The sequence below is a fragment of the Rhipicephalus sanguineus genome, chromosome 5 (genome assembly GCF_013339695.2).
Source record: "Rhipicephalus sanguineus isolate Rsan-2018 chromosome 5, BIME_Rsan_1.4, whole genome shotgun sequence".
In the NCBI taxonomy this organism is placed as follows: Eukaryota; Metazoa; Arthropoda; class Arachnida; order Ixodida; family Ixodidae; genus Rhipicephalus; species Rhipicephalus sanguineus.
Genome location: NC_051180.1, coordinates 79,958,457 through 79,986,022, shown reverse-complemented (window position 1 = coordinate 79,986,022; position 27,566 = coordinate 79,958,457). Strand labels below are relative to the sequence as shown.

The 27,566-nt window shown below is 48.8% G+C and overlaps 2 protein-coding genes across 2 annotated transcripts in view; one reads left to right on the top strand and one right to left on the bottom strand.

Annotated features, from left to right (window-relative positions):
- Positions 1 to 27,566, bottom strand: part of LOC119394751 (neuronal acetylcholine receptor subunit alpha-10-like) — a 387,146-nt gene that overhangs the window by 256,952 nt on the left and 102,628 nt on the right. The window lies entirely within an intron of this gene.
- On the top strand, positions 4,489 to 7,106 carry LOC119394750 (neprilysin). Its single transcript, XM_037662056.2, is given in 2 exon segments — positions 4,489 to 5,846; positions 5,848 to 7,106. Coding segments are annotated over 2 exon segments (2,349 nt in total). The 5' UTR covers positions 4,489 to 4,739; the 3' UTR covers positions 7,090 to 7,106.

Here is a 27,566-nt window from a genome sequence, read left to right as displayed (position 1 = left end):
TTTGTCAAGCGTTACTCGAATACGCCAATGATCGCTAGTTATGATGTGAACATCGTCGCACAGTAACGTGCACTTCGTTGCGATAAAAATTTACATCGCCTCAATGTGAGTGCCCACGTTGCATCGGACAACACGCCAGTGTAGTCGACGCGCCTGGCAGGCCGTCATGTGCTGCTACTCACCGTCTGCTTCGCATGAAATCGATTATGGGGAATCTGCTAAATTTTTGTTCTGGTGGAGTACATAAATGTTGCGTTCATTCACTGGAGTAGGAACAGCTTGTTGCATTCAGCATAATATGACACAACGTTAACACACGGTGAGAGGAAGAAGAACATAATTCGGGTAATCGAAATTAATTTTTCAAGCGATGTGCATGTCAGTGGAAGCTGCGTGTGAACGTTTGGGAGTATCTGCGCGTCGTTACGCACCGCTGAAATAGCTTTCTCCATCATATTCACTTTTGGTTGCTTACTGCGACGGCTCGGCCAGTGTCATCCTTCGTGCTAACGGACTCTCACTAATGTCAAAGAAGAAGAAGACGAAGAGCGCGGTATCGGCGTTTGTTACCAGCCATGAAGCACGTAAACTTTTTGAGAAAGAGCCGCCAACGCTTGACGCACATGAATCGTCCACACCCCACGTAGCGCGGCCGAGATGCGGCGGCCCATTTCGGACGACGAGTCGACTGACTCGGAGCCGGTGGGCAGTGCCGCCGCCACCATCGCCACTGCGGCCACTCGTGGATCATGCAGCCAGTTCCTGACCAGCAGTTCAAGACGGAGGCCCCGCCGAAGGAAGACCCCGAGTCGGTTCGCCGTTGCCAGTGCAGCGGCGACGGCGTGCCGCCAGTGGAAGGCTCAGCGAAGCGGCGCACAGCTCTCAGGAGTACCTGTCCGCGGTCAGCACGACCGGCGACATAACCACGCCGGACGAGAGTCCTTCTTCGAGAGCGGCAACGATCGCAAGTTCTATACAGACGACCACGACCACGACGACGTCGATGCTCTATCGGGATACGTCTCCCGGAGCATCGATGGCAGTGCATGGACCGTCGAGTGAGCTCCAAGATGTGCCCTTCACGCTGAGCGACGATCTGTCCGACGCCCCAACTACGCTCAGGCGGCGCGTGCCCGAGTTCACGCCTCGGCAACGCGACAAGAGGGCCTCCGTCCCAGCCGACACGCCGACGAGTCCGCAGATGGCATTGTTTCAAGGTAAGCGCCGCAGCGAGCGTGACCAAGCCGCGCACGTGCCCGCGAAGAGGGTCGACCGGATGAGAGAAGGCGATCTGCCGCTTCTCATAAAAATCCAAAAGTCAATTTCCCAAGGAAACCTACTGTTCGGATCGCCTCAGCAGAGGCAGCATAAGCAACGCTGGAAACCCAGGGAAAGCGTGCCTTTCGTACTCAGTAGAAAGGTAGCTGACAGTGCCGCCCCAGATTGGACGCCTCTTATGAGACGGTCGGACGAAGCGGACAAGGAAACGGAGCCGCCACCCGACTCCACTTCTCTGGCCTCGTTCATTGTACAGTACAGCGAAGTAGACATGCTGAAAAGCGCCAGGACGATGGACGATGCGTCGGCCACCGCTCCTTGTACGACTACGCTGAGTCATCCTACGACTCAGACGGGCACAAGCAGCATGCCATCGGGAACAACCGACACTGTAGCGCCATCAGGTGACATTACCGGCTCCAGTAAGGTGTGCGGACCACCGGTACCAGCCGAGCGGTCCTCCAAGCTAACTGGCAGCTTAATGCCCTTACGACGACGTCAAGATAGACGGCCCACTAGCGAATTGTCCGGAGAAGGGGACGGAAGCGTATCGGGTAGAGAAAGTGCGGACCCAACTATTCCAAACAAGGGCCTCTTAGTGCACTGGGAAAAAGTGTTTGGCAGGGAAGGTCTCGAGACATCGGCTAACCGGAGCGACGATGAAGAGGACGGTATTCGAGAGGAATTTCCCGAACCCCATGAAGCAAGCAGTGCCGCCACGAAAAGAGACGCAGCTAGGCCAGTTGAAAGCACCTCTCAGTCAGCAGTCGTTGCGGTGCGAGAGTTAAGAACTGTTGTAGCTGTTGAAAAAACCGAAAAATCTTTGATGATCGAGCTGAATTCTAGGGCACTAAAGCCCGGAATAGGTCAGATGCTGAAGGACCTACCACAGGCACAAAAGAGCGCTAAGAAGGGCCCGCGGCGAGAAAGTCTTGGCGTGAAACGAACTGCAGCCGTGGGTAACCTTGTTGAGGGACAGGTTCTGGAAAGACCGAAGCAGGATGTTTCACCCAGGGAACAATATGAGCAGCCTGCTCCTGTGCAGCCACCTTCAACGAGGTATGCAAGCACGACGGAGAAGCACGTACAGCGAATTGCAGACGCCCGAGCCGTCGAGTGTCACCACAAGAGACGCGGCGCCCGATTCGACAAGCATCACGACAAGGGATGTGTTAGCGAAGGTTAGAGAAGCCTGCAGGAAAGCGAGAAGCACCTTCGAGCCGAAGTTCAAAGGATCGAAGTGGAAAGCGGGTGCTTCCTAGTGAGTTCTCATCCTGCACCTCGTACACCTACGTTTAGGTACTACATGTCCCATTCGTCTCTCACTTCGGACAAACGGACCCCGCACACTTTGTCGCCAGATATGTCGACTTGTGGGCAAGAGTACTACAAGGGCTACCTGCACGCTGGGAAAGTTCTCCCATCCCCCGGTGGAGTTTCTGATACGAAATCGTTAGCATCATCTTTTCCCATCTTGGAGGAGAGCGACGCTCAGAAGCAGCTTGCTGCCAGACATCGGTCACGTGCGGCCCGTCAAGCCCTCCGCTGCTCCCGTACCTAAGGATCGCAAGATTTCGGCACCGAAAGAAGTTGTGGAAAAGGAAATTGCACCGGTCAAACAGCCTTCGCTGAAAGATGTCGATGTCGTGGACGAAAAAATCGTACCGCTCAAACAGCCTTCGCTGAAGGATGCCGATGTTGTGGCAAAAGAAATCACTCCGGTCAAACAGCCTTCGCTGAAAGATGTCGATGTCGTGGAAAAAGAAATGGCACCGGTCAAAAAGCCTTCACTGAAAGATGCCGATGCTGTGGCAAAAGAAATCACTCCGGTCAAACAGCCTTCACTGAAAGATGTCGATGTCCTGGAAGAAAAAATCGCATCGGTCAAAAAGCCTTCGCTGAAAGATGTCGATGTCGTGGAAAAAGAAATCGCGCCGGTCAAAAAGCCTTCACTGAAAGATGTAGATGTTGTGGCAAAAGAAATCACTCCGGTCAAACAGCCTTCACTGAAAGATGTCGAGGTCGCATCGCCTCCGAAACCTTTACAAGCTAAGGAGACCGAACAAACGCTTCCAAAACCGGTATCTGAAACTGCAATCGACGAAAAAAGGGAGGCGAGTGCCGCACCAAAAGTCACGACGGGCTCCATTGCTGAGCCAGTGGAACCCCGTCCGCTTGCAGTAATGGACGAGTGGCCTGTCCATGATATTCCCGATGATGGCGGCGCTTCCAAATTAGCCAAACCTCGGCAAGCAGGTGACAAGTTGGAAGAGAAAAGGACATCAGCGGCGCCTCCTCCTGAGCCTTATGCCCCAAAAGAAGTATCTTCAAAAGGGGATGTCGACAAACTGGAAGCAGTTAACTTGGGTCCCGAAGATCAATATTCCCAAGCTAAAGAAAGTAACCAGAATTCAGATGAGGATGACTTTCCTGTGCTCTCTATAGAATATCCTCCACAAGGGTCCAGTGCAGGAAGTGTTGCCGAGAGGACGCCGGAGGAGATAGTGGAATCTGGAGCACCGAAAGAAGGCGCCGGTGAAACTAGGGTTCCGGTCGTGGACTTCCGAGTCCAGCATCGACAAGAAGGGCGTTGTTGAAAAGCAAGACGCATCTCCACAGGAAGCAGCCTCAACAGCTCGGACCCCTCGGGGACAAAGAAAACGCAGTTGCTGCGCCAGAAGAAGCGGCTCAGAAGTCCACCGACCATTCGGAGAAATCCAAATCAGGCTCAAGAGCAGGAGATCTGCCAATTCTGGAAGTCGAAATGGCAGACAGTAGTAGTTCACCCGAACGTGAACAAGGCGCCCCAGTGGATATGCCGACAGAAGGCACAGTGGTAGCCAAGAGTGAGGCAGCCGGGAGCACCATCGTGGCTAAGACTTCAGATTTAGAGACTGGGGCAAAAGAAGACGTGGAACCGGAGGAGGCTCCCGTCGCAGCTGAAGGTGAGGAGTTAACCAAGCACACTACCAGCGCGGCCGAGCAATCAAAGGCCAAGACTGGCTCGTCGGTGAGTGCGAAGCCGCCGAGTAGTGAGCAGCAGCATTCGAAGAGCGAAGCGGCGCCCGAGTCCGAGAGCCACCCTCTAGAAGAAGAAGCTGGCGAGAAAACGCGGAACGAAGAAACCGAAGAAAAAGCCGAAGAAGAGTACGAAAAAACGAAAGAGAAGGAGGAAGATGAAGAAGAAACAGAGAAAAAACAAACTGAAGGTGGCGAAACAACGCCGAAGGACGAAAGCGAGGAAAAGTCGCTGGTGGAAGAAGAAAAGACGAAGGAAGAATCACAACCGCCCTTAGGTCCACCACCACCGAAAACGCAAACGGGGACCAGACGTTCAAGTCAAGCTGGCATTCGTCAAGCCTAAGGGAGATGAGGCCTACTACATTGCGATGGTGCGAATAAGGACGATCCCCTTGTTGTTGCTGTTTGGTAACATACTGGTCCTGATAATATTTCTCGTCATGTCTTACTTGGACCTCTTCGTGTACTTCTATGTCGGCCCCGTTGTTCCACCTGTCATCGTCACTCCCACCACCACCAAGAAAGGGCTAGGACATGTCTGCCGCACCATTCGGTGTGGAATAGGTGGAACGACATTATTCTACGCTATAAATCACAACGTGGAGCCATGCGACAGCATGTTCCAGTACGTTTGTGAACGTTGGATTCACGAGCCTAGTGAGAAGTACCGGAAGGTCGTACTCGGTGCAGATAAGCACGTCACCGATGACATGTACTCCGAAATGCGGCGACTTGTGGAGAGCTATTACCCGTACGCCCAGTCGGGATACGCTCTGGGCAAGCTGGCCATGCTCTTCAAGGGTTGCGAAGACTTCCGCGAAAGAGACCGAAACGGAGTGGGCCCGTTGAACAAACTGCGGCAGAAGTACGCTTTGAGTGACTGGCCGTACGAGGGTCGTTTCAGTGGTAAGCCGGAAGAGCTCATGGCAGAGTACATTCGCGATACCGGATCTGGGGTCTTCGTATCAGTACGCATGATTCCGGACCCCGATGATCCCCAATTACACGCCAGAAAGTTGATAGCACTTGAATGCTCCACGTTTGTCCTGCCGACGGACATGCTACTGACGTACAGAACCACACAGAAGGAAGTTATTAAGGCCTACAAGGTCTACATTTCAAGCATCGTTGAGGACTTTGAGCACGGACCTTCTGAAAAAATGGTGAGCAATATTTTTGCCTTCGAGGTGAACTTGGCTCATCGGTGCGACGTTCAGTGCCGCAGGAAGCGACTGAAAAAGATTAAGGTCAGCGAAATAGGTCAATACACCGACAAAGACAGCGGTATAAATTGGGTCAAGGTGTTGAAGACAATCATGACTGGTGTCACTTACGAAATAACCGCAGATACCATGATACTTGTGCGTTCCGTATCTTACTTCAAGAAGTTGGGCCTGCTCTTTCGAGACGGCACGACCAAAACTCGAGCCATGAACTACCTTGGCTGGCGCTTCATGCAGAAATTTGCGCGCCACACGACTTTTAAGTACAGAAATAGTTACAAGACGTTCCAAGAGACCGGTGTTGGGCCAGCCGCCTATGGAGGACTGGATGCGATGCCTCGTGGACGCAGCTGAGGCAATGCCGCTGGCCATCGGTCGAGTGTATGCCGAGCTGATGGGCTACGAGGCCGCAGATTACAGGGCTGTTGGGATGATGGCAACATTGCAAGAGGGCCTGCGACACATGCTCACTGAGTTCAAGTGGGTGCAAGGCGAATCGAAGGAAAAAGTATTCGCAATATTGTCCAAGTCTAGCATGACAGTGGGATACCCTGCCTGGCTGATGAACGACACCACACTTAACGCGTACTACGAGACGGTTCCATCTAGCGGCCCTTACGTGGAAGCCGTCGCCAAGGCCATGGGGGCGAGTCACACGAACCAGCTGAAAAGTTCAGCCACCACCACCGAGGTTTTCGGCAAAATGTCCAACTTCATATTCCCGTCGAGACTCGTAGAACTTCACCAGAAGTCCGGGCCGCCCCGCGAGAGTCTGCTGTACGACATCCGAAGCAACCATTTCGTGGTCCCCTCTGGGGTCATGAACCCGCCGTACTACGTGAGTGAGAGCACGTGGTCTATGAACTTCGGTGGCCTCGGGATGCTGGTCGCCAAGGACCTGGTGAACGAGTTCTTCCACGCTGTCGACGCCGGCTGGATGGGCGAGGCCGAGCACATTGAATTCAAGAAGAGCGCCGACTGCGTGCTCACCGCCATCGGCAAGAGCAGCCGCACCGGTTCGGCCGACGAAGCCGTCATGAAGTGCGGAGGTCTCGTGAGCGACTTGCTCGCGCTGCGGCTGTCGTACACGGCTTACCACGCCTACGCGGACCCTCGAGACGAGACCACGCTGCCCGGTCTTGAGGACAAGAGTCCCGACCAAGTGTTTTTCGTGTCCGCCTTTCGGACGTTGTGCACGCAGCTGCGAGAACGCTACTACGTGCCCATTGTGCGCGGAAAGCAGAAAGTGCCCGAGCTCGCGTACCTGGACGCTCTGATGCGAAGCATGAACGAGTTCACCGACGCGTTCAACTGTCCGGATGGCAAGTACCGTCAAAACGTAGTCAGGGAGTGCCTCACGGGCGATAAATCAGATTCCGCGAGCGGGAGACTGAAGTCTCGCAAGCGCGCACTGTGGAACCCACCAAACGCTTCTATGACGTCAGTGCAAACGCCCACGGACACGACGCCGTGGAGGACAGTGTACAAACGTCGTTACAACCGAACAGTCTTTAAGCGGCCGTTGGACAGAACTGGTGACGCTGCGCTTGTTAGAAACAAGTTTTAGATGTTATTGACTGAATGTTTTTTTGTTAGCACTCGGCCACTACCGTCAGCAACTTGTGACTGTACCGCAGTTTCCTTTCCATGCGTTCACATACATTGTGTACATAGTCGCACTAATAGCATCTCCCACGAACACCGCTCATCGTTTGGTCAGTCAACATATGCGAATTTTATTAAATGTGTACAAAGTGACTTTACTGACAAACTGAGAAATACATACTTTTTATTTTTTATTATTTTCTAGTATGCGTAGACAAGAATGTCTTTCTTGTTTCTTTGAAGCCTGCTTACATGAATATATATTGCATGCTAGTCCTGTGACGCAGGTCGTTGGCTAGTTATTGGCTGTTGTACATATTAGTAAAAAACAGAGCACAGATTAAAATGGGTGTTCGCTTGACGAGCTAGTGCAGTTAATTTCGATATATGTCAAGCATATCACACGTCTGTTTTTTTTTTTCAGAAAATGCAGTGCGTGTAGAAGCACAGGAAATAATGATCTAAACTTAGTCCTGGTGACAGCACGGACTGCGCTTTTTTTTCTTCATTGCCACGTCCTACAAGAAACGATGCGGCGAATGTCGGACAGTTCTTGCCTCTTGTGACTGGAGTTATTCCGCATGTACCTGCCTTCTTTTCTTTTCAACGTCAGAAGAAAACATTCCTTCCGGAATTGCGTTCTTCTCACCAGAAAGGCGTACGCCAAATAAACAAACACAAGCGGCAGGCATCCCTCCTCATGTTCGAATCGCCTCTGACGGCCATCCCATGCAGGCCGCGCTGTCTGAGGACGCGACCCTCACGTTTGATTGGTGGCGCCCACAGCTGGTCGTGCCCGGCTTTGTGTCAATTAGGTTGGCCACCGCTCTCGGCCGGATCCTAATCGACTCCTCCGGCTGCCTACATAGACTGACGGCGGCCACAAACATTGCGCATGCTCTGCCCATTCCTCGGCACACAGTAGCGGGGCGGTTCATTAGGAGCGTCTTGTAGGGGATACCGTCGTTGGCTAGCCGCTCCTGTCGAAGCAGAAGCGGTGTTAGAAGTCTCTGAAGAACATTGAGAGCTCTGTGAACTCACTCCCTTTTCATTCCATCTATTTCTCTTTTCCGCACCCTTCGGGCGCCTCATATTGTTCACTGTTTAGACCTGCGGTTACACGGGGTCGTTTATATTGACACCATTGTTTTTCTTTCGTTTTGGAGACTTCGCGTCATTACCGAAAGGCGCTATCGTGTGCTATCGTTCGAGGCTATTTCACAATAATGGCGCAAAACTCTATTTCGGCGGCGCTAAAGCTAGATTAGCTCGAAGGCTTGCGCAGTGGTTACGGTGGCCGTGCCAAAAAGGCTCGCTTTTAGGCTATAAAACAGCAGCGTCGATGAGTCTGGGTCGGAAGCCATGTCTATGTATTGAATGTGGTGATGGCGGTGTTCGTTGAGAAAAGTTTGGAACGATGCATATTTCTGGAAGTACGTTGGGAGATGGCCTAGAAACGACTGGAATTGCTGGACAACAAACTATAAATTATCACCGCAGAAATGCTTTGCATGACGTGATTAGGAAAGCTTCACTACCAAATTAAGTCGGCTAATTGAACAAAAGAATTCTGCAGCTCTACCTCATTCCTATTCGTTATTAGTGTACATTATAATATAAGCACTTTTCCTCGTCACTAGTTAGCGTTGTCCGGTATTGCATGTGTACAATAGATTTTGTATGTTTAGTATGTTTACTAAGTTATTATGATTACTCATTAGTTAAAGATGTCCAGTTGCTGAAAGCGAATTTCGTATCTGCTGTGTAATTGTGAATTATGTGTTGTTTTTCTCGTCAGTGCGCCCAAAATGTTTACATGTGTTTATTTTGTCGTTATAAACATCTGTTGGCACCTGAACATTTATTTTACCGATATTTCTAACAGAAAGTCATCCGGACAGTTAATACTTTCAGGCATCATTCTGTAGTATGTAAATTTTATGACAAAAACGAAGAATGCATGAACGCTTCAAGAATTTATGCCGAAGCAGGCTAAGACCTATTTGAAGGCAGCCCTTCTTTCAACCAAAACGTAAACTTAACTTGAAGATTTCGTCACCAAAACAAAAGGCGCAGCTGGGGATGCGCCTTGGTCTTCAGCATGACAAAAACGACGCATCAAACAGGCAGGACAAGCTACCTATCCTATCTCCTGTCCTGCTACGTCAACCTGTCCTAACTACTGCCCTATTACACCCGTTACTTGCGCCATCACGAACAAGTGGTCACGTAGGTGCACCAAGAAGCCTCGGCAGTTTTCGTATTTAACAGTTAGCAGAGAAAATATTTCGGGCATCTGAACTATCACTAAAACAGCAAGGAATCAGTTATTCTATTATTGTCCGCCAGTACTTGCACGGCTGTTAAACGACATCATCGGTTCATCACGTCGATTGATTGTGCAATCTAACTTTCGGCAAACCCGGTGATTTTATTAGGCGGATGCCCGCATTCCCACCTACAATTGTATTTACCTGATTTAATATTAGGCCTGCTATTTTGTTTGGAACATAAAGAAAGAAAGAAAAAAGCTAGTCGCTTTGGGGCACAGCCGAAGATGGCTTGCAAATAGCCCTAAAGTTAATTTGATTTTGATAACCCACGGGGGTTGTACAAGCAAACTGCTCTACTACCTCGGAGTTAATGAAATAAGGGCTTGGGAAATATAATTTCGGAACCTAGTGCATACACAGGCGTACAGGTGCCCCAAAAGTAAAACGGAGCACGCGAGCTGTTGCTAAACTACGCAAAACTGCATGCAAGCACGCTCTATCAGAGAAGACGTTCTTTATTTATAAACGGAAATGTGCCAGGCGATAGTACCATCATATCCATTTACAAATAAAGAACCACTTCTCTGGTAGAGCGCGCTTGCACGTAGTTTCGCCTCGTTTGGCCACAGCTCGCTTGCTCCGTTTTACGTTTGGGGCACCTGTACGTGCGAAACGTTCACACTGCAGCAATGAAAGCCAGAGTCGCTCGTTAACTTGACTGCGAAACCAGCAAACTTCACATAAGTATCTTAAAATTGAATTCTGGGGTTTTACGTGCCAAAAGCCACACGGGGATTACGAGGTACGCCGTAGAGGAGGACTCCGCAATAATTTTTTACTCCTTAACATGCACCTAAATCCATGTACGCTTGTGCTCTGGAAGTTCGTCCCCAACCGATATGCGGCCATCGCGTCCGGGTATCGAACCCGCGTCCTCGAGTTTCGCAGCATACATTTCTTTAGATATGCGTGAGAAGAAACTAGTTGTTGAATGCGACTTACTATTCCATTCGACTTCGCATATTAAGCCGTGAGGAGTGAGACTAGGTTTTCTCGAAACGTGAAGCCGACAACGGATGCTTCAGCCGCAAAAAAATAAAACAAGAAAAAGACGAGAAAGAAGTCCCACGGTTCCTTGTGTATTTGTATAAGACGACTGGAAGGCGAAAGTAATCTTCTTCTTTTTCTCCTCAGTAAATCGTAGTTGATGCTGTCCTCCGAAAGCTTTGCTACGCCCAACGTGGTTTTCCAGTGCCTCCATGATCAGGCCACCTTTGACAAAGAGACGATGTCACGTGATGGCGTCAAATTCTGCCGACATGTGACGTAACAAGGTGTCATACGGTGACGTCATAACATGATTATTTGCATCGCTCGCGTTGACGCCGACGCCGCCGACGGTCATTTTTCGCAGTTTGAGGAGGCATCAAGGACTTTCGTTTTAAAAAGGACACTGAGCAACATTAACAGCATCGGTAGGAAACAAGTGAAAGAGGTGAAGAAGACGGAGACAAGAATTGATGGCAGGGCCCCATAAAACACCACCTTACCTCCATCCATCCTCGCCTAACAAAGACGCAGAAAAGACAAAACACAGTCCAACTCTTATGGACGAAACGAGTGTCTTCTCTCCTCCCTCGACTTTCGGTGTTCTCGGAAAAGGTCGTGCTGGGCGCGTGCCTATACGATGTCTTTCTTTTCATGCGTGGCTCTGTTTGTGCTGTGCTCTCGGGGAGCTCTGCTTTGGCCGCCGGATAATAAAGACGAATGCACGCGGAAATCCCGCGGGCAGTGGTTGCGGGCTTAGAGTGTCTCGAGCCTCGTGAAATCGAGTGGAGAGCCGTGCGCCTCAGGAGCTCGCGCGAAAAGAAGAGAGGAAAAGTATTGAAATACAAAGAGATGATAATAGTACTTGATGCTTTTTACCTTCGCCTCACGGTAGGTAGAAAATCGCATTGTTTGTGCGCGCGTGTCTGCGTGTGTGCGCATATACGTTTTGGTGTACGCGCAGTTGACGTTAATTCTGTTCTTGTATTTACAAGTTAAAAGTCAAAGAAAGCTTTTAAACTGGGAAAGTAACTGAACAACAGCCTATACCGACGTTGCACGTGTTACTATAAGGATAGCAACTGACCAATTTCAAGAAGCACTTATAAAAGAAACGCTTTTTGAATTAAGACCCTGTGCCCCGTATTCACGATAGAGTTCTTGGGGTATAGAAGTATTCGCCAAGGCCATCTGTGACGTCGGCCGTAATATTAGCGAAGGCGGCCAGCAAATGGTAAAAACACCTTCGAATGATAAGCTTTGCGAGTTGAGCCTCAGTATTGTTGTATTGAGCAAGTCGAAACCACGTTCTCGTTATAGCCGCACATGTGCTCTCTCTGTAACAGCTAGCAGTTCTAGTTCTGTTGGAAGTTATAGGAATGTATGCTATGAAATTCAATTAACACTACTTCTTGCGCATTACTTCAACGAACGAGTGTTACACGTTGTAGTAATGCGGCCATTAGGTTTCTTTACTTGCGCAGATGAGCAACGTGGTGTTGCCATCGCATCTCTTGCCGCATTTCGTCGACATTTAGAGCTTTGCTACAACGGCGTTATCTCGTATTTTTACAGCGAAAGCTGCTTTGAGATCATAGTCCGCCGCCGCCACCGGTGTCCGTAACCACTATCGCTCAAAATAAGAAAAAAAAAGAAATAAGAAAAAATTTCCAGGATGGAACGAAGTTCGAACTGCTTTGCAAAAAGATCCTATACGGGCTTCATGACGGGAAGGAACCACATTAACATATGTAATGTAGCCTGGTAGAAGAGTAAAATAACAACCAAGTGTCACGCAACGCAAATTCTGTAACCAGGCGTCACACAATGCGAATTGCGCAAGGAGTGGGCTGTTGAATGCTTCCAACTCATTACAGAGGGCTCTGCCATAATTCTTCATCGTCATCAACCACAGCATGAACTAAGTGCACATAATACCTTACAGGCGTTTAGCAGGTACCACGGCTCGGCGCAGAATGACGAAAAATTGCATGGTGGCTGCTTCGCTACTTCACAAAAATTATGATGGTTTATAGCGTAGAGGGTTCCTCGCAAGTGCACTTCTGTTGGTTGCCAAGGAAGTCCATAAGGCTCCCATGATACATTTCGTCAGGGTATCAATAAAGGTAATTCCCTCTCTCCATCTCTTTCTAACGTTAGCGTATGTTATAAAGCGTAGTGGGAGAGTGAAATAACGACCGGGCATCACAAAATGCGAATTGCGTAACTAGTGGGTCCTTCAAAGCTTCCAATCCATTACAAAAGGCTCAGTCATAATTCTTCATCGTCATCAGCCGTCGCATCAAGAAACTGCACATGCCTTACAGATGGTACCTGGCTTCTCCGCAGAATGACGATAATGCCGTAGTGGGTGCTTCCCAACTTCACAAAAATTATGATTTGTGGCGTAGTGGGTATGTTGCTCGGTCGACGCTCTGTTCGCCGCTATCAGTGTATTGCTGTAGTTTGACTTTCAGTTTCCCGGCCACAAGTTCGGCCAAATAAAGAATTTAATCTTGACCACGCCAGCTGTTGTCTTCGTCGAAGTCCCGACACCGTGACAATATGTTATTACGGCTTTATCACTGGGGTAAGATTGGCTTAAATGAAGTAAGGCTAACAGCTAACTCCATTAAGATCCGATCTCACGTAATTATACAAAATGCTGGCGTGAGGGAATACGGGCGCTCCAGTGAGTGAAGCGGTTTTCCTGCGGCCTGTCGGCTCAACGCGAAGTCGGTGAGAGCACAGTGCGTACAAGTTTAAGAACCGTCTACTGATCTCTGTCGAAACGGCACTCGCGACCGCGTCTTTTATTGCAATAGCAATTATATGGACAGTCTCGACGGGTTTTTGCCGTTACCGTCGCCGTCATGCCCTCCCGGTATGAAGTCCAAATTGATAAGATCCGCCCATGCATTGTATGTCCCACCGCGGGTAAAATCGCGCGAGCGGGGGCGACGATTCCGGACGAAGCAGAGATCAAACGAGCCGGCCCATTTCCGTCGCTCCGAGGGTGCATGCGATAACATCACCCCGCTCGGGAGGCCTGCCGTCGAAGCAGACAGGAAACGCCCCACCGGTCTTTATGACCATAAAAAAAGACGCGAGGTGGGGGGGGGGCGGCGGTGGGGTTGTCGCGCGAGCAGCCACACTGAACTTTGAATCTAAGGGCGCGTTTGCGATCGCTGCCCGCGCGCGCTATCTAGAAAGCCTTCACAGCGGGCTGCTCGTATACCCTTCTACGTGCTGCGCTCTCAACGCGAAGTGACTATGCGGAGAGAATTTCTCCCTGGAGCGGCCGTATTCTCTTACACCAACGTTTCGTAGTTACGCGAGATCGGATACAAACAGTTAGCTGCCAGCCTCACTTCGTGTAACACTACAATTTGTTGCTATCGCGTTCATTGCTTCGCCCTTGTGGTGAAACTGTTACTTTTTTATCAATGTTCACGTTTGCTGCCTGAGCAACGAACCCCCCCCCCCCCCCCGCGCTCATGCCACTGGCATCCCTTCGCGCTCCTTTGGCCGACGGAGCCGGCCGGCACGTTTCATCTCTGCTTGAGCCGGGTCCGTCTGTAACATACGCAAGCTTTCTCTCACCCGTAGCACATACGACGCGAGGGGCGATGTTATCGATTTGTACTTCAAACGGAAAATGAAGGCGACGGAAAAAAGACGCCTCGAGTGTCCATGTAATTGCTATCGCAATAAAAAGGAATAGAATTAAGCGCAGGGAATTGCTGCATTGTAACAAGTTAAGATCTGAATTTTCCTATCAGGCAGCGTAGTGCTTCGTCTCAAGGCTCGTTGCTGCCGCTCCCTCGTCAACTCCGACTCATTCCCGCTACCTTTGTGCTCTTTTCGTATGCCGCGACATTAGAGAGTTTTATTGCTGGGTTCCCGCGGGCTTGGAGGCGCGCGGGTCCTTGCGCTCTTTTGTATTCTCCGTGGATGCGGCTGGGAGTACAAAGGAACGCAAGAGCGTGCGTACGCAGGTGGCTTGGGGTCCCCAGCACTAAAACTCTCTATTCCTTCCTTATCACGTACGCGAGCTTTGTTTCGTTTGCGCAGTCTTCACGACTCAAGTATTCCGTTCCACGCGTTCGTGTTTTTTGTCCACTAAATGAGCAGCCAACGGGCCAGTCGTATTTAGAAAGGTCCCTGCCGCGGGCGTGACCGGATTTTAGTAAAACTTCCGCGGGGCGTTTCCAAATATCTCCACCCGGAGAGCGAAAGTCAACAGCGACCGTTTCTGCGCGACTTGAATTTCTTGGGCTCAGGAGACGAAGAAGAAGGCGATGAAGAATTTAAGGGAGCCGTGCAAAGAGACGAGGGCAATAAGCGAAATTTATACCGTGAATAATAAAAGCGTTGACCCAGCCACCTCGCCTCGCCTCACAACCCTCGACCTGGGCCCTAAAGAAGTCCTCTCCCGCGCTTGCTGATCTTTCATTCGCTTAATTTTTCTCTTTCTATCTTTCTTTTTCACAATGATGACTCCGTTTTTTATATCTTCCACTAACGCTTCAAGTGGGAACGTCGTCCCTGAGCTAACACGGTAGCGGTCTTCACGAGGGCAAGAATGAGGACAGCAATGAAGTACAGCCCCAAAAAATGAAGTGGAAGGTGGGCTGTAGGTTCAGAGGGGGTAGCTATAGGTTATGAAGCCTTTGCTCGTTATTCTTCAAAATCAACGGCGGTTCAAAAAAAAAAAAAAAGCAGAATCGGAGCGGCTGGTGGACAAACAGAAGCCGTTCGCTGCAAAGCAGACGTGGTCCAGCTTGAACAGGAGATCGAAGAGCGGAGCCGACACTCGCGCGCCTGGACTATGTACTTGCGTACACACACGCGCGTTCAGGCCACTTTGTACAACAGGCGCTGCGTTGGTTCATTTCGGGCACGTGTGAGCCAGAGCCGGCTGAGAATATGGGCGCTTAACGAGCAGGCCAGAGCGTACTATAGCTCAGGCCGACCCCTCAGTCTCCTTTTCACGAAACTGTCTCTCTCTCTCTCTCTCTCCCTCTTACGAGTGGGCAAAGAAAATGTTACGTCGAAGCGAGAATCTGGTGATGTGCGAAGGAAGTTAGGAGTCAAAAACTAGAATGATAAGAAAAGAAAGAAGTAAAGATAAACTTGGCGAAGAGAAAAGTAAAGATAGATCTACAAAAGGAAGCGAAAAGAGTAACTTCGATGCCGACACGATGCAGTATGTGCGAGCTAAATCAGTGCACTATTACGAAAGCTAAGCACTGCTGTCGATAGAAATAGAGGGAGCAGTGGCCTACTTAGGCCGTGGTTTCTCATAAAAGTGCCTCTCTGATTGGCAGGAACGTCTTGGCACCTTTCTTATCGAGGTCAGCGATGTCGACGACCAATCAAAGAATGTTCCTTAGGTTTCGTAAAATCTTTGACAAACTTCAGCTCCAGAAGAAACTCTAGATTCTCTAGTTCACTGTCGATGCACTTATCACCAGAGACAAAAGCAAGCTGAATAATCAGAAAAACAATAAAGGTAGTAAGAGGGAAACCAAATTGCGACAAAAGCTCCACTCCACCCCCCGCCCCCTTCTCTCTTTATATTTTATTTTCATCCACCATCGATCGCTCCCATGGCTGCGCTCGCGCAAACGCAAAATAGGGTACGCCCGAACGGTCGTCATTAAAAAGGCTGACCGTGAAGACGAAAGGCAGGAAAGCGTAGTGTTGTGGGGGCTGCGATGAAAGAGCAGGAAAATGAGAAAGGAGGGCGAGCAGAGGGGGAGGAAGAAGAGGAAGACGGGGCCAACCTCAAAGGCCAGTTTAGTGTCGAAATGAAAAGGCAGGGGCCCGTGGGAAAGCAGCAGAAAGAGGAGCCAGAAACAAGCTCGCATCGACAAGGCAGATCCGGTAATTTGCATGGGAAATCACTCTCGAGGAAGCCGGGCGCGAGAGCGAGAAAACAGTATTTAAATGAGCTGCTTTCTCGAAGGGAGCGAGAGAGGAGAGGAGGGTGTCACTAGCGTGTCTAGTGCTGAGCTTCCGTCTCCTCCCTTTCGATTCTTTCCCGAGGCGTTGGACCCTACGGGCCGGTTTTTAAAACCGCCGCTGCTGCTTTGCGCGTGAAATAAAGGCCGACACGGCTCGGAGAGCCGCTGCAGTTGGGCCCAAAGGACCGCGGGGTTGCTTGTGCAGCCGGAGATTAGCGCCTGCGAGCAACGCTGGGCCTTAGTTCCGACGCACGAAAGCCGCGGACTACACGAGTAGTGACGGGAGAAACGGTAGCAGCAGTGGCGTACGTGGATGGAGTAATTCGGCTGAAGCAACAGCTGCTGCGCGTGCTGTGGTTTTCGCTGCTGCGCCCGAAGAAACATGTCGGCCCTTTGGAAGCCAAACGAGTGGATTGGAATCGCGAAGCTGCAACCCAACGGTGCACGGAACAGAGAGAGCTTTGTTTCTGGATGCAACCGATGGTAGAACGTGGAAATTAAGTACCCTGAAATAACACGATGGTATAGCCAGTAAAACCAATAATCTGGCATAACACGCGTATAATATTTAACACGTGACGTGGTCAACATGATTTTGACCCCGCATGGCCAAAGTAAGTAGAAAAAAAGACAGCCAATCAGTTTTGTAGAACGACATGTGCAGCACCTGCCCGATTCTGTGTAAAGAGAGAGAGAGATAGAGAAATGAAAACTGGAGCACTTGTTATACGGGTGTCGTCATACAGTCCAGTGGTGACAACAACGTCCCAGTATTATCCAAGCTGTTTTCAAACTGGACTATTCAACTTTTGGCATATCTCAACGTTTGTTCTTAGCACCTACCTGCTTGGCACTTCCGTATCAGCACTTCCGGCGCGCTCAGGTAGGGCCTCCAATCCGGCCGGTAACCTCGAATTTTCTCTTTTCTGCACTTAGCGGGCGTCATCACTCGTTCCAGACACTCCTCCTCCCTCTCGTTCTCTCAACCCCTCCGCTTCCAATGTCTTGATTCAAACAACCTGTACTTTTGCAGTTTCGGCAGAATGCACTCACTCCCAGCGACAACAGAGTCGGCTGCACCTTTCCGGCCGCCTCGCATCAAGAACAGGACAGGCGTGCGAACAGCGGAGAGCACAGCGGACTCCCGCTTTCAAGACCAATGAACCCATTTCTTCCCGGGTCGAGGTGACACGCCGCTTCGGAGGCACGACAACGGTATAGCGATGTTTTTGCCTACGTGCTGTGTTCTGGCTCGGGAAGGAAGCATACCCCCCCCCCCCCTCTCGCTCCCCACCATTGCCCGTGCTTTGAAGGAAGCACGAGCATGGCGTGAAAATGACGTTGCTTGTCGCCGCCCGATACAAGCCGTTTCAGCATTTACATGCTTAGAAATAGAACAAAAAAAAAAAGTTTGCACGCAGCGTACAATCGAGCTCTTTCAACGAGGCCGCCGCTTTCTGGGCGCTGAAAGGTCGGTTGGCCATGCAGGCAGGTGAAAGAGGGGTGCCGAGGGATGGTAGGAAAGGGTTGGGAAAAATATCGGATGAGAAAAAGAGAGGGAGGAAAAGCACGACGTGAAGACGACGACCTGGCTCGGGATGCATGGGCCCGAGAATGGCGTCCCGTGTTTGCGCTTCTTCTCAACATCAGCGGTTTTGGTTTGCGCTAGACGCTTGGTACACTGCTGTCGGCGAAAGGTGGCAGTGGGGGACAGGGGGAGTTGGAGGGGGAAGAACGAAGTCGCGCAAGTGAAGTTTGCCTATCGGCTCAGGGGACAGGAACTCTCCTGCAGGCGTGTATGCGCACGGCCATGCATGCACGCACACAGAGACAACCTTACCCACGCTCTAGCGCTTGAGACAGAGAATCCTTCCTCTCACCTGACAATCTGTTCTAGCTCCTTCTTCCTTCATGTGACAGTGATTTTAACGCCATCTACTGGTACTGCTAGCTTATATTATAGTTGCCTGTATTCTGCATTTGGTGCTGCACAACATTGGTTGCCCGTAACCATCTGACACTGAAACGCACGAATAGGGCTTGCTGCGATGCACCTGTTTCTGAGCGCTCAACTTGTAAAAAAATATATATATAAAATGGCTTGAAACAAGCATTTGTCCAAGAATCTTTCGTATCGTAAAAAAAAGTAACACTCCTATATTCAATGTAGCGTTTGAATTGCCCGTGACTTCGCGTCAGACCGACTTTTTCTTTCTTCCTCAGTTAGGTTCCCCTTTTTCCAACCATTTTCCTGCAAAAAGCGGGAAAGCAAAGGCATTCCTAATCTCTGAACGGAATCTATTTTTTGTTATAGTTTTTTACATGAACAAAAGAAGGAAGAAGAAAAACACGCAGCTCTGAAGAATAGTTTCGGACGACGTTTTGGACATTTCAGACTGCGGTGACAAACCGATTTCAGCCTTTTCCCTGAGAACACACACAAACACAGTGACTGAACGAAAAATCTTTGCCTCTCACAGTAAAAGGAAGAGAAAGAGTGACAATCTAAATGTTATAAACACAACTGCGACGCTTAAGACAAGCACGGGCCAAGCAATGCAATAGGACCAGACTCGCGACAGAAAAAGAAAAAAGAGAATGCATTGCTGCTCGAACGACGACGCGCTTGTGCCGAAGAATTTGGCTGTAAAGAAAACGTCGCTGATGGGAGGGAAACGGTCGAAGCGCGAACTGCCTGTGTCGGAGAAATCGGTTGGCTGAAAGGCAGGGCCACTGGCAGTTGGCATTTCGGTTCCACTTTTCGTGTTTGCGTTACGCGTTAGCTCAAAATCCGAGCACGCTTTCGCGCAGGGGCAGGAGTGCCCGAAACGGCACTGGGAAATGTCACATCCTTGCCCATTCGCTCTATGCTTTTTTTTTTCCATTTGTTCTCAATTTTAGGGATTGTAGAAGGAGGCTGTACATGAAATGTGGGATGTAGAATGTACAGGGAGGCCAGAGTTAGGCACAAACAAATAAACTAACAAGAGGAAAAAAAGAATTCAGACAGAACCGATTTATGTTTTATGCCACATCATTGTTTGGACATAAGATGACAATGATATTGCTGTTATAGCACCAGCTAGCATACACGATCCGACGTTAGCAATCATTCAGCCATATTTATCCAGCATTTGTCATCATTAAGGAACATTGTATTCAGTGCTAAGCACTGACTGAGGCAAGCGCTATAATTTTGTCTCTGTCTGGCGCTTTATTTATTTTTTTTAATTTTTTTATTTAGTACATACTGCAGTCCGTAGACCAAGCAGGAGGGGCGAAAAAAGAGAGCATAGCGAAAAAAATCGAACACATTATACAGCAAGTTAGAATACACAATACTACTGAAAAACAAGTCTTACTAACTAGGATGCTTAGTTATACATCTCTAGAAGAAAAGTGAACAAACTTCTAGAAACAGTTTCAAGCACAAAAAAGTAAAGCTACACAGCTGAAATAATAGGATGAGATAATGTATCATTGCAATATCAACAGTGTAGATTACACAAAAAGATGCATGTATTTTTCAAAGTCGGGAATGCCGCGTTCAGGAAAAACATTTGAAGGCAGTGTATTCCATTCGCTAATGGTTCTCGGAAAGAAGGAGTGTTTGAAAAGGTTAGTACGTGCAAAGTATGGCGTCAGATCATGATTGTGAGCATGTCTGGTTTTCCTAGAAGAAGAGGGAGAGATGTATTTACTGGGATCGATATTAAACTGCCGATTACGAAGCAGGAAAAGAAACTTGAGTCTGGCGATAGCTCTACGCTGTTTCAGAAGTGGAATGTTGTTAGTAGCCATAAGTGATGAAGGTGAATCAAGATTCTGATAGGCATTATAGATGAATCTTACCGCTCTCCTCTGGACCATTTCAAGTTTATGAACATCCTTTTAAAATACGGGTCCCAGGCTACGCATGCGTACTCTAGACGGGGCCGAATAAATGTATTATATGCAAGAAGTTTGATGTGAGATGGCGCGTTTTTTAGTTTGTGTCTAAGAAACCCTAGTTTTCTAGAGGCGGAGGAACAAGCGTCGTCAATATGTTTACTCCACGTCAGTCGATTGGTAATATTGACTCCCAAGTATTTAAAACTGCTCACTTCAATCAACGGATTATTATTTAAGGTGTAGTGTGATGTAAAAGGGGTAATTTTATTTGAGATACGCATAAAGACTGATTTACTAATGTTTAACTCCATCGACCAGGTATGGCACCAATCGGAGAGAGAATTTAGGTTGTTCTGCAGGCACTCTTGGTCCCTTTCACTTTTAATTGGCTTATAAAGAATGCAGTCATCTGCAAAAAGCTTTAGGCTTATGGCGGAGGTGTCAACTGATGAAACGATGTCATTGATAAAGATGAGAAATAAGACAGGGCCAAGGACACTTCCCTGTGGAACTCCCGAGGTTACAGGCAGAACCCCAGAGCTGCCGCCCTCGACCTGGACAAACTGTTTCCGGTTGCTAAGGTAGGAGCGGATCCAATTAATTACATTAACGGGTAGACCAATGTTTGAAAGTTTGGTGAGTAGTTTACCATGGCAGACACAGTCGAAAGCTTTTCTAAAATCTAAGAAGATGGCGTCTATTTGGTCGCCCTTATCAAGTGCTATTGCGAAGTCGTGAATTGTGGTGACAAGTTGAGTGGTAGTTGAGAGGCCTTTTCTAAAACCATGCTGGAAAGGAGTCAAAATACTGTTTTCTTCAAGAAATGACATTATGTAATGCGTGATGATGTGCTCAAGAAGTTTACAAGGACCGGAAGTTAATGATATTGGCCGGTAGTTTTCAACATTTAGGCGATCACCTTTTTTAAATACGGGAATAACACGTGCCGTACGCCAATCATCGGGAAGAATGGAATTATGAAACGAAAGACGAAAAAGATGGGTGAGGACGTGCGCGATAGGTTCGGCGTAACGTTGCAGAAATGCGTTAGGTATGCCGTCTGGACCACCGGAAGATTTAGTCTTAACATTCAGTAACAGCGAAAGGACACCTTCGACAGTTATGAAATCGGCAGATATAGTAGAAAGAGAACTAATGTTTGTGTCAGCATGATCTCCCTGAGTGAACACAGAGTGAAAATACTGATTGAATTGGTTTGCAATTTTGGCTGGATCGTTAACAATACAGCCGTTTACTGATATCTCGGTCGGTGTTTTGTGCGCATCGCTCAAGTACCGCCAGAATCTATCCGGGTTAGTTTTCAAAAAGTTAGGAAGCGAGTGGTTGAAGTATCTTGCCTTTGCTTCGCTTAGCCGAGTTGCAAGCTGGGCTTTTAACGAGATAAGTCTGCAGGGTATTTTTTTTCTTTTTTCTAGCTCGTTTTAGCTTACGGTGCAAATGTATGATGTCTCTAGTAATCCATGGGTTATTTCGGTTTTTCCTAACCTGTTTACTTGGCACAAACTTATCAGTGCAGTAATGTATCGCAGTTTTTATTTCATTCCAGGCGGTCGACACATCATCAGAAAGATTATCACATAGGAACCACAGATAATCCAAAATGGCCTTCGAGTAATCCTTAATGACATGTCTGGTCTCTTGCCGGTGCACTTTGTTTTCACCAATACCAAAGGATAAAAATACTGCCTTATGATCGGAGATGCCATCTTCAATCGAGACCGTGTATTTGCATACATTTGAACTTAAAAAGACTAGGTCGAGTGTAGAACGGGCGTTTCCAGCCTCTCTAGTGCACTCATTAACAATCTGCACAAGATCACACATCAAGGCAATGTCAGCGAGAGGGTTTAACGTCGTTACATCAGATACAGAGCGTGGAACGTGCCAGTCAACATTGGGCAAGTTAAAATCACCTGCAAGAATCAGACGATCATTATTGAACGCGCACATGTGGTCATATAGCTTAGACAGATATTCGTGTGTTGAAGAGGGTGGTCTGTAGATGGCACACACGGTGAAGTAATGGCCCCAGCAGCTTACTTTAAGGAATAAACTTTCGTGCTCAGGAATCTGTTGAAGGGGCCGAGCACTAATACCATCTTTGAGAACTATTGCTACACCACCACCTCTTGTTGGCCGGTCACGTCTGAAGATTTGATACCTCGGAGGAATTAGTACTGAATCATTTATACCTTCGTGCAGCCAGGTTTCTGTGATTATTGTAATGTGAGGATCGTAGGTGAGTAGAAGGTACTCGAGCTTGTCAACTTTATTAGACAGGCTTTGCGCGTTTACGTTAAGCAATCTCAAATTTTTTGTCACAGATTGTCGAGAGGGTCAATCAGAACCTGTAGCTTGCGGATGAAGTGCTACACGCGCATTTTTTGCTTCATCCCAGCCAAAAAGTTTGCCATCAATTTTGATTTTGTCGTGAATGAGAGTAACCCGTTTCCTGCTGTCGCGTTCAGCTTTTGCACTTTCCCAAAGCAGGCGGCGCTTGCGCAGCGTGCACTGGCTATAATCATTTTGCACATAAATATTGGAGCCCTTCAATTTATTTGAATTCTTTAAGACTTCTTGTTTCTCCTGATAATCTTGAAAGTAGGCTATGACAGGCCTACGACTACCTTGGCGGCCAAGACGGTGAATGCGGGCTATGGACTTGCACTTCACTCCCAATGTTTTCTCGAATATATCGGTTACAACAGCAGTTCGAAGAGACGTGTCATTTTCATTTGTGTTTTCGAGAACACCATGAATGATAAGGTTTGCCCGACGGCTTCGGTCTTCGAGATCAGTTAATTTGGAGCTCTGCCATGACAGTACAGTTTTAAAGGAAGCTGCAGTGGATTCAAGAGCTGCAACTTCCGGTGATTTATCTTTAAATTCCTGTAGTTTGGCTTCGATTGCTCGAAATCGCAAGTCCATGTCGCCCATCATTTGTTCGTTCATCGATTTTAACAGCAGTATTTCAGCCTTCATATCTGCTTGGCCCTGAAGAATACTGTGTAATAAATCAGCGTTCGTGGGTCCTGGGTTTGTCTCAACGTCACCACAGAGTAACATTTTGCATGCACAATAGCACTCATATGCAATACTTAAACAGGTGCTTGGGCACGGCACAACTACTAACATGACTTCATCACTAGTTTTTATGTTGCAAGCAGAGTAGCTAACCTGTACAGCGAAGAAGAACTTCGTGGTCAGCAACATGGTCGCTGTCGTCTCGCCGTGCCCACTGTCGAAGAAATGCTGCAGTGGATGCTTTATAGCCTCAGTCGCTGATGTCACGGACATGCGCAACTGTCGATGCGTCGGAGCGTCCACACAGAAGGTCAGTATCGGCGTCTGCACATGCAGATCTGCCACGGAAAGGTAGATGGTGTCAGCCGGCGGCGCGCACGTGTCATCCGTGCTCGGTATTCCTGTCACTGTCAGCAGCGAAACCTGTACAGCGAAGAAGAACTTCGTGGTCAGCAACATGGTCGCTGTCGTCTCGCCGTGCCCACTGTCGAAGAAATGCTGCAGTGGATGCTTTATAGCCTCAGTCGCTGATGTCACGGACATGCGCAACTGTCGATGCGTCGGAGCGTCCACACAGAAGGTCAGTATCGGCGTCTGCACATGCAGATCTGCCACGGAAAGGTAGATGGTGTCAGCCGGCGGCGCGCACGTGTCATCCGTGCTCGGTATTCCTGTCACTGTCAGCAGCGAAACCTGTACAGCGAAGAAGAACTTCGTGGTCAGCAACATGGTCGCTGTCGTCTCGCCGTGCCCACTGTCGAAGAAATGCTGCAGTGGATGCTTTATAGCCTCAGTCGCTGATGTCACGGACATGCGCAACTGTCGATGCGTCGGAGCGTCCACACAGAAGGTCAGTATCGGCGTCTGCACATGCAGATCTGCCACGGAAAGGTAGATGGTGTCAGCCGGCGGCGCGCACGTGTCATCCGTGCTCGGTATTCCTGTCACTGTCAGCAGCGAAACCTGTACAGCGAAGAAGAACTTCGTGGTCAGCAACATGGTCGCTGTCGTCTCGCCGTGCCCACTGATATGTGCCCACGCCGTGCCCACTGATATGTCGGCCCTCGTTATTGTCATTTATTCTTCGCGCTATAATCTTCAAGCAAAATTTTATTATCAACATAATATTAATAATTTCTGGGGCTTTTCTTGCCAAAACCACGATACATGATTATGAGGTATGCCGTAGTTGGGGGCTCCGGACTCATTTTGACCACCTGGACTTTTTTGAACGTGCACGTAAATCTAAAAGCACATGCATGTTCTTTGCACTTCGCCTCAGTCGAAGTGAAGCTACCATGGCGGGGAATCTAACCGCCATCGCGAGCTTAGCAGCGTGACAACTTAGGTACTAAGCTACCCCTGTGGGTTTGATTACCAATGAGCCCAAATCGCCACCATTCAATTAAACGTGACGTTTCTTAACTCACTCAGTCTAAACACTACAGCAGCCCCACGCAACTTCCGTGCAGTACGTAAGGAGCATAGGTCACCGGTTAACCAAAATATACTGTATACGAGTGGTCTCTTTGCGCACCAATGCATATAGTCTCGTTAACTATTACTCCTTCTAGCCATGTATGGTACATAATCTATGCCGAAAAATGAGGATTTTGTACAGGGTTAATCATTGTTTACGTCCGTAGACAACCTACGACGGTAGAACATCGTTTATTTAGGGTAACGCCGCGATTGCTGCAGAAGTGAAACACTGAAACCCGACGCACATAAAGCACACGGAGTCGCCGATACGCAGTCTGTGCCAGATGTGTATCATTCGTCACCGTTTAACCACGCCGGCTGGGTCCCTCCGTCGTTACAGTACTTTATATTAGACTGCGGACGCCTTGCAGCGACGCCGAAGCCGTTTCTTGCAGCAGATGAAAACCACGACAGCCCACACGGCGTGCGCCTAACGCCGCCGCGATCAAAGCAGTGAAAGAGCAAACGCTGAGCGCGCGTGCACTGCTGTGCCAAGAACGAAACGATGTTCTTGACAGGCTCCTCCCCCCTCGAACATCTGCCGTCTGTTTTCCAGCGAAGAACACCGCCAGGAGGCGCCAAGAGGGAGCACTCTTCTCCCCGAAGCCAGCCTGTCATTGTGCAGCTTGATTGCTTCTCGTGCCGCGTGGAACACCGTTTTCTCCCCTGAAATAGGCGCGTGTTCATTATTGTCAAGTTCTTCCTTTCTATATTTTTCGTTTCTTGTCTCTACTTATACGCTACCGCTATTGACGTCTGGAAAGTGTCTGTCAGGGGGGGGATGCGCCGTGTTCGTCGTGTACTACCAGAGCTTCGAAGTTATCATTAGTTTTGATCTAAGATCAGCGTTTTTCTTTTTTCTTTATCTCTTCTCGGACGGCGTCTGACCAAGAGAAGTCTGGTTTCTGCAACGTATCAGATTTGAGTTAGGCTGGCGTTTCTTATTATTTCTCTTTCTCGTGCTTCCGTATCAGACGGGTTCGAGAACGCGTGTTTCTCATGCTCTTCCAGAGACACCAGTAGTGATGGAATTGGGTAAAGTGCTAGCGATCCGTTCTAACTAAAGAAAAGTCACAGTTTTACCGCAAGGGCGAAGCATTGAATGCGATAGCAACAAATTGTAGTGTTATTCGAAGTGAGGCTGGCAGCTAACTGTTTTGTATCCGATCTTGCGTAACTAGAAAACGCTGGTGTAAGAGAATACGGCCGCTCCAGGGAGAAATGCTCTCCGCATAGTCACTTCGCGTTGAGAGCGCAGCACGTAGAAGGGTATACGAGCTGCCCGCTATGATGGCTGTCGAGATAGCGGGTGCGCCAGCGATCCCGACCGTGCCGTTAAATCACGGTGTAAGAATTATTTTACAGCGAAAGCTGTTATGAGATCATTTCACCGGCCGTTTCTGGCGCCGTAGTTGTCCGCCGCCGCCGCCGCCGGTGTCCGTAACCAGTATCGCTCGAAATAAGAAAAAAAAAACGAAATAAGAAAAAAATTCCAGGATGGAACGAGGTTCGAACCTGGGCCCTCTGCGTGGGAGCCCAGTATTCAACCTCTGAGCCATGCCGGTGCTTGAAACTGCTTTGCAAAAAGGTCCTATACAGGCTTCATGCCGGAAAGGAACCACATTAGCATATGCAATATAGCGTGGTAGAAGAGTAAAATAAGCACCAAGCGTCGCACAACGCGAATTCTGTAACCAGGCGTCACACAATGCGAATTGCGCAACGAGTAGGTTGTTGAATGCTTCCAACCCATTACAAAGGACTCTGCCATAATTCTTCATCATCATCAGGCACAGCATCAACAAAGTGCGCATAATGCCTTACATGCGTATAGCAGGTACCAACGCTCTCCGTAGAATGACGAAAAATGGCACAGTGCCTGCTGCCCTACTTCTCAAAAATTACAATGATTTATAGCGTAGTGGGTTCCTCACAAGTGCACTTGTATTAGTTGCCAAGGAAGCCCATAAGCGCATGATCCACTTCCTCGGGGTTTCAGTAAAATTACACTGATTTATAGTGTAGTGGGTTCCTCGCAAGTGCACTTGTATTGGTTGCCAAGGAAGCCCATAAGCGCATGATCCATTTCCTCGGGGTCTCAGTAAAGTTCATCGCCCCCCCCCCGTCTCTCTCCCACGTCAACGTATGTTATACAGCATGACGGGAGAGGGAAATAGTGACCGGGCGTCATCCAATGCAAATTACATAACTGGTGGGCCGTTTAAAGATTCCAACCCATTACGAAGGGGTGAGCCATAATTCTTCCTCGTCATCAGTCGTCGCGTCAACAAAGTGCACATAATGCCTTACAGACGTGTAGCTGGTGCCTCGCTTCTCCGCAGAATGACGAACAATGGCTTAGTAGGTGCTTCCCAACTTCACAAAAATTGTGATTTATGGCGTAGTGGGTACCTTTCTAGTGTACTTGTATTGTAGCCCCAAGAGAGCTTAACGGGCTCTAGAAACGCCGCTCTTCCAGCTTTCGCTGTGACTGTGCTGCGGTTTCAGCGCAGGCCTGGCGTTTTAAAGACGATAGTCTTTCTTGGGGAACTTAAACGCAGAAATTTTGGTCTGTCTGTCTGTCTGTCTTTCTGTTTGTCGGCACGTCCCTCGATTCAGCCACTCGGCCAAAGTTGAACCACTTGCCCAAGGGCCAGCCGTCTTGAACTGGTATGGCTGTTCATACCTGTGAACGTTGTCGATCAAAAAGTAAATATCATGCATATCTGAGG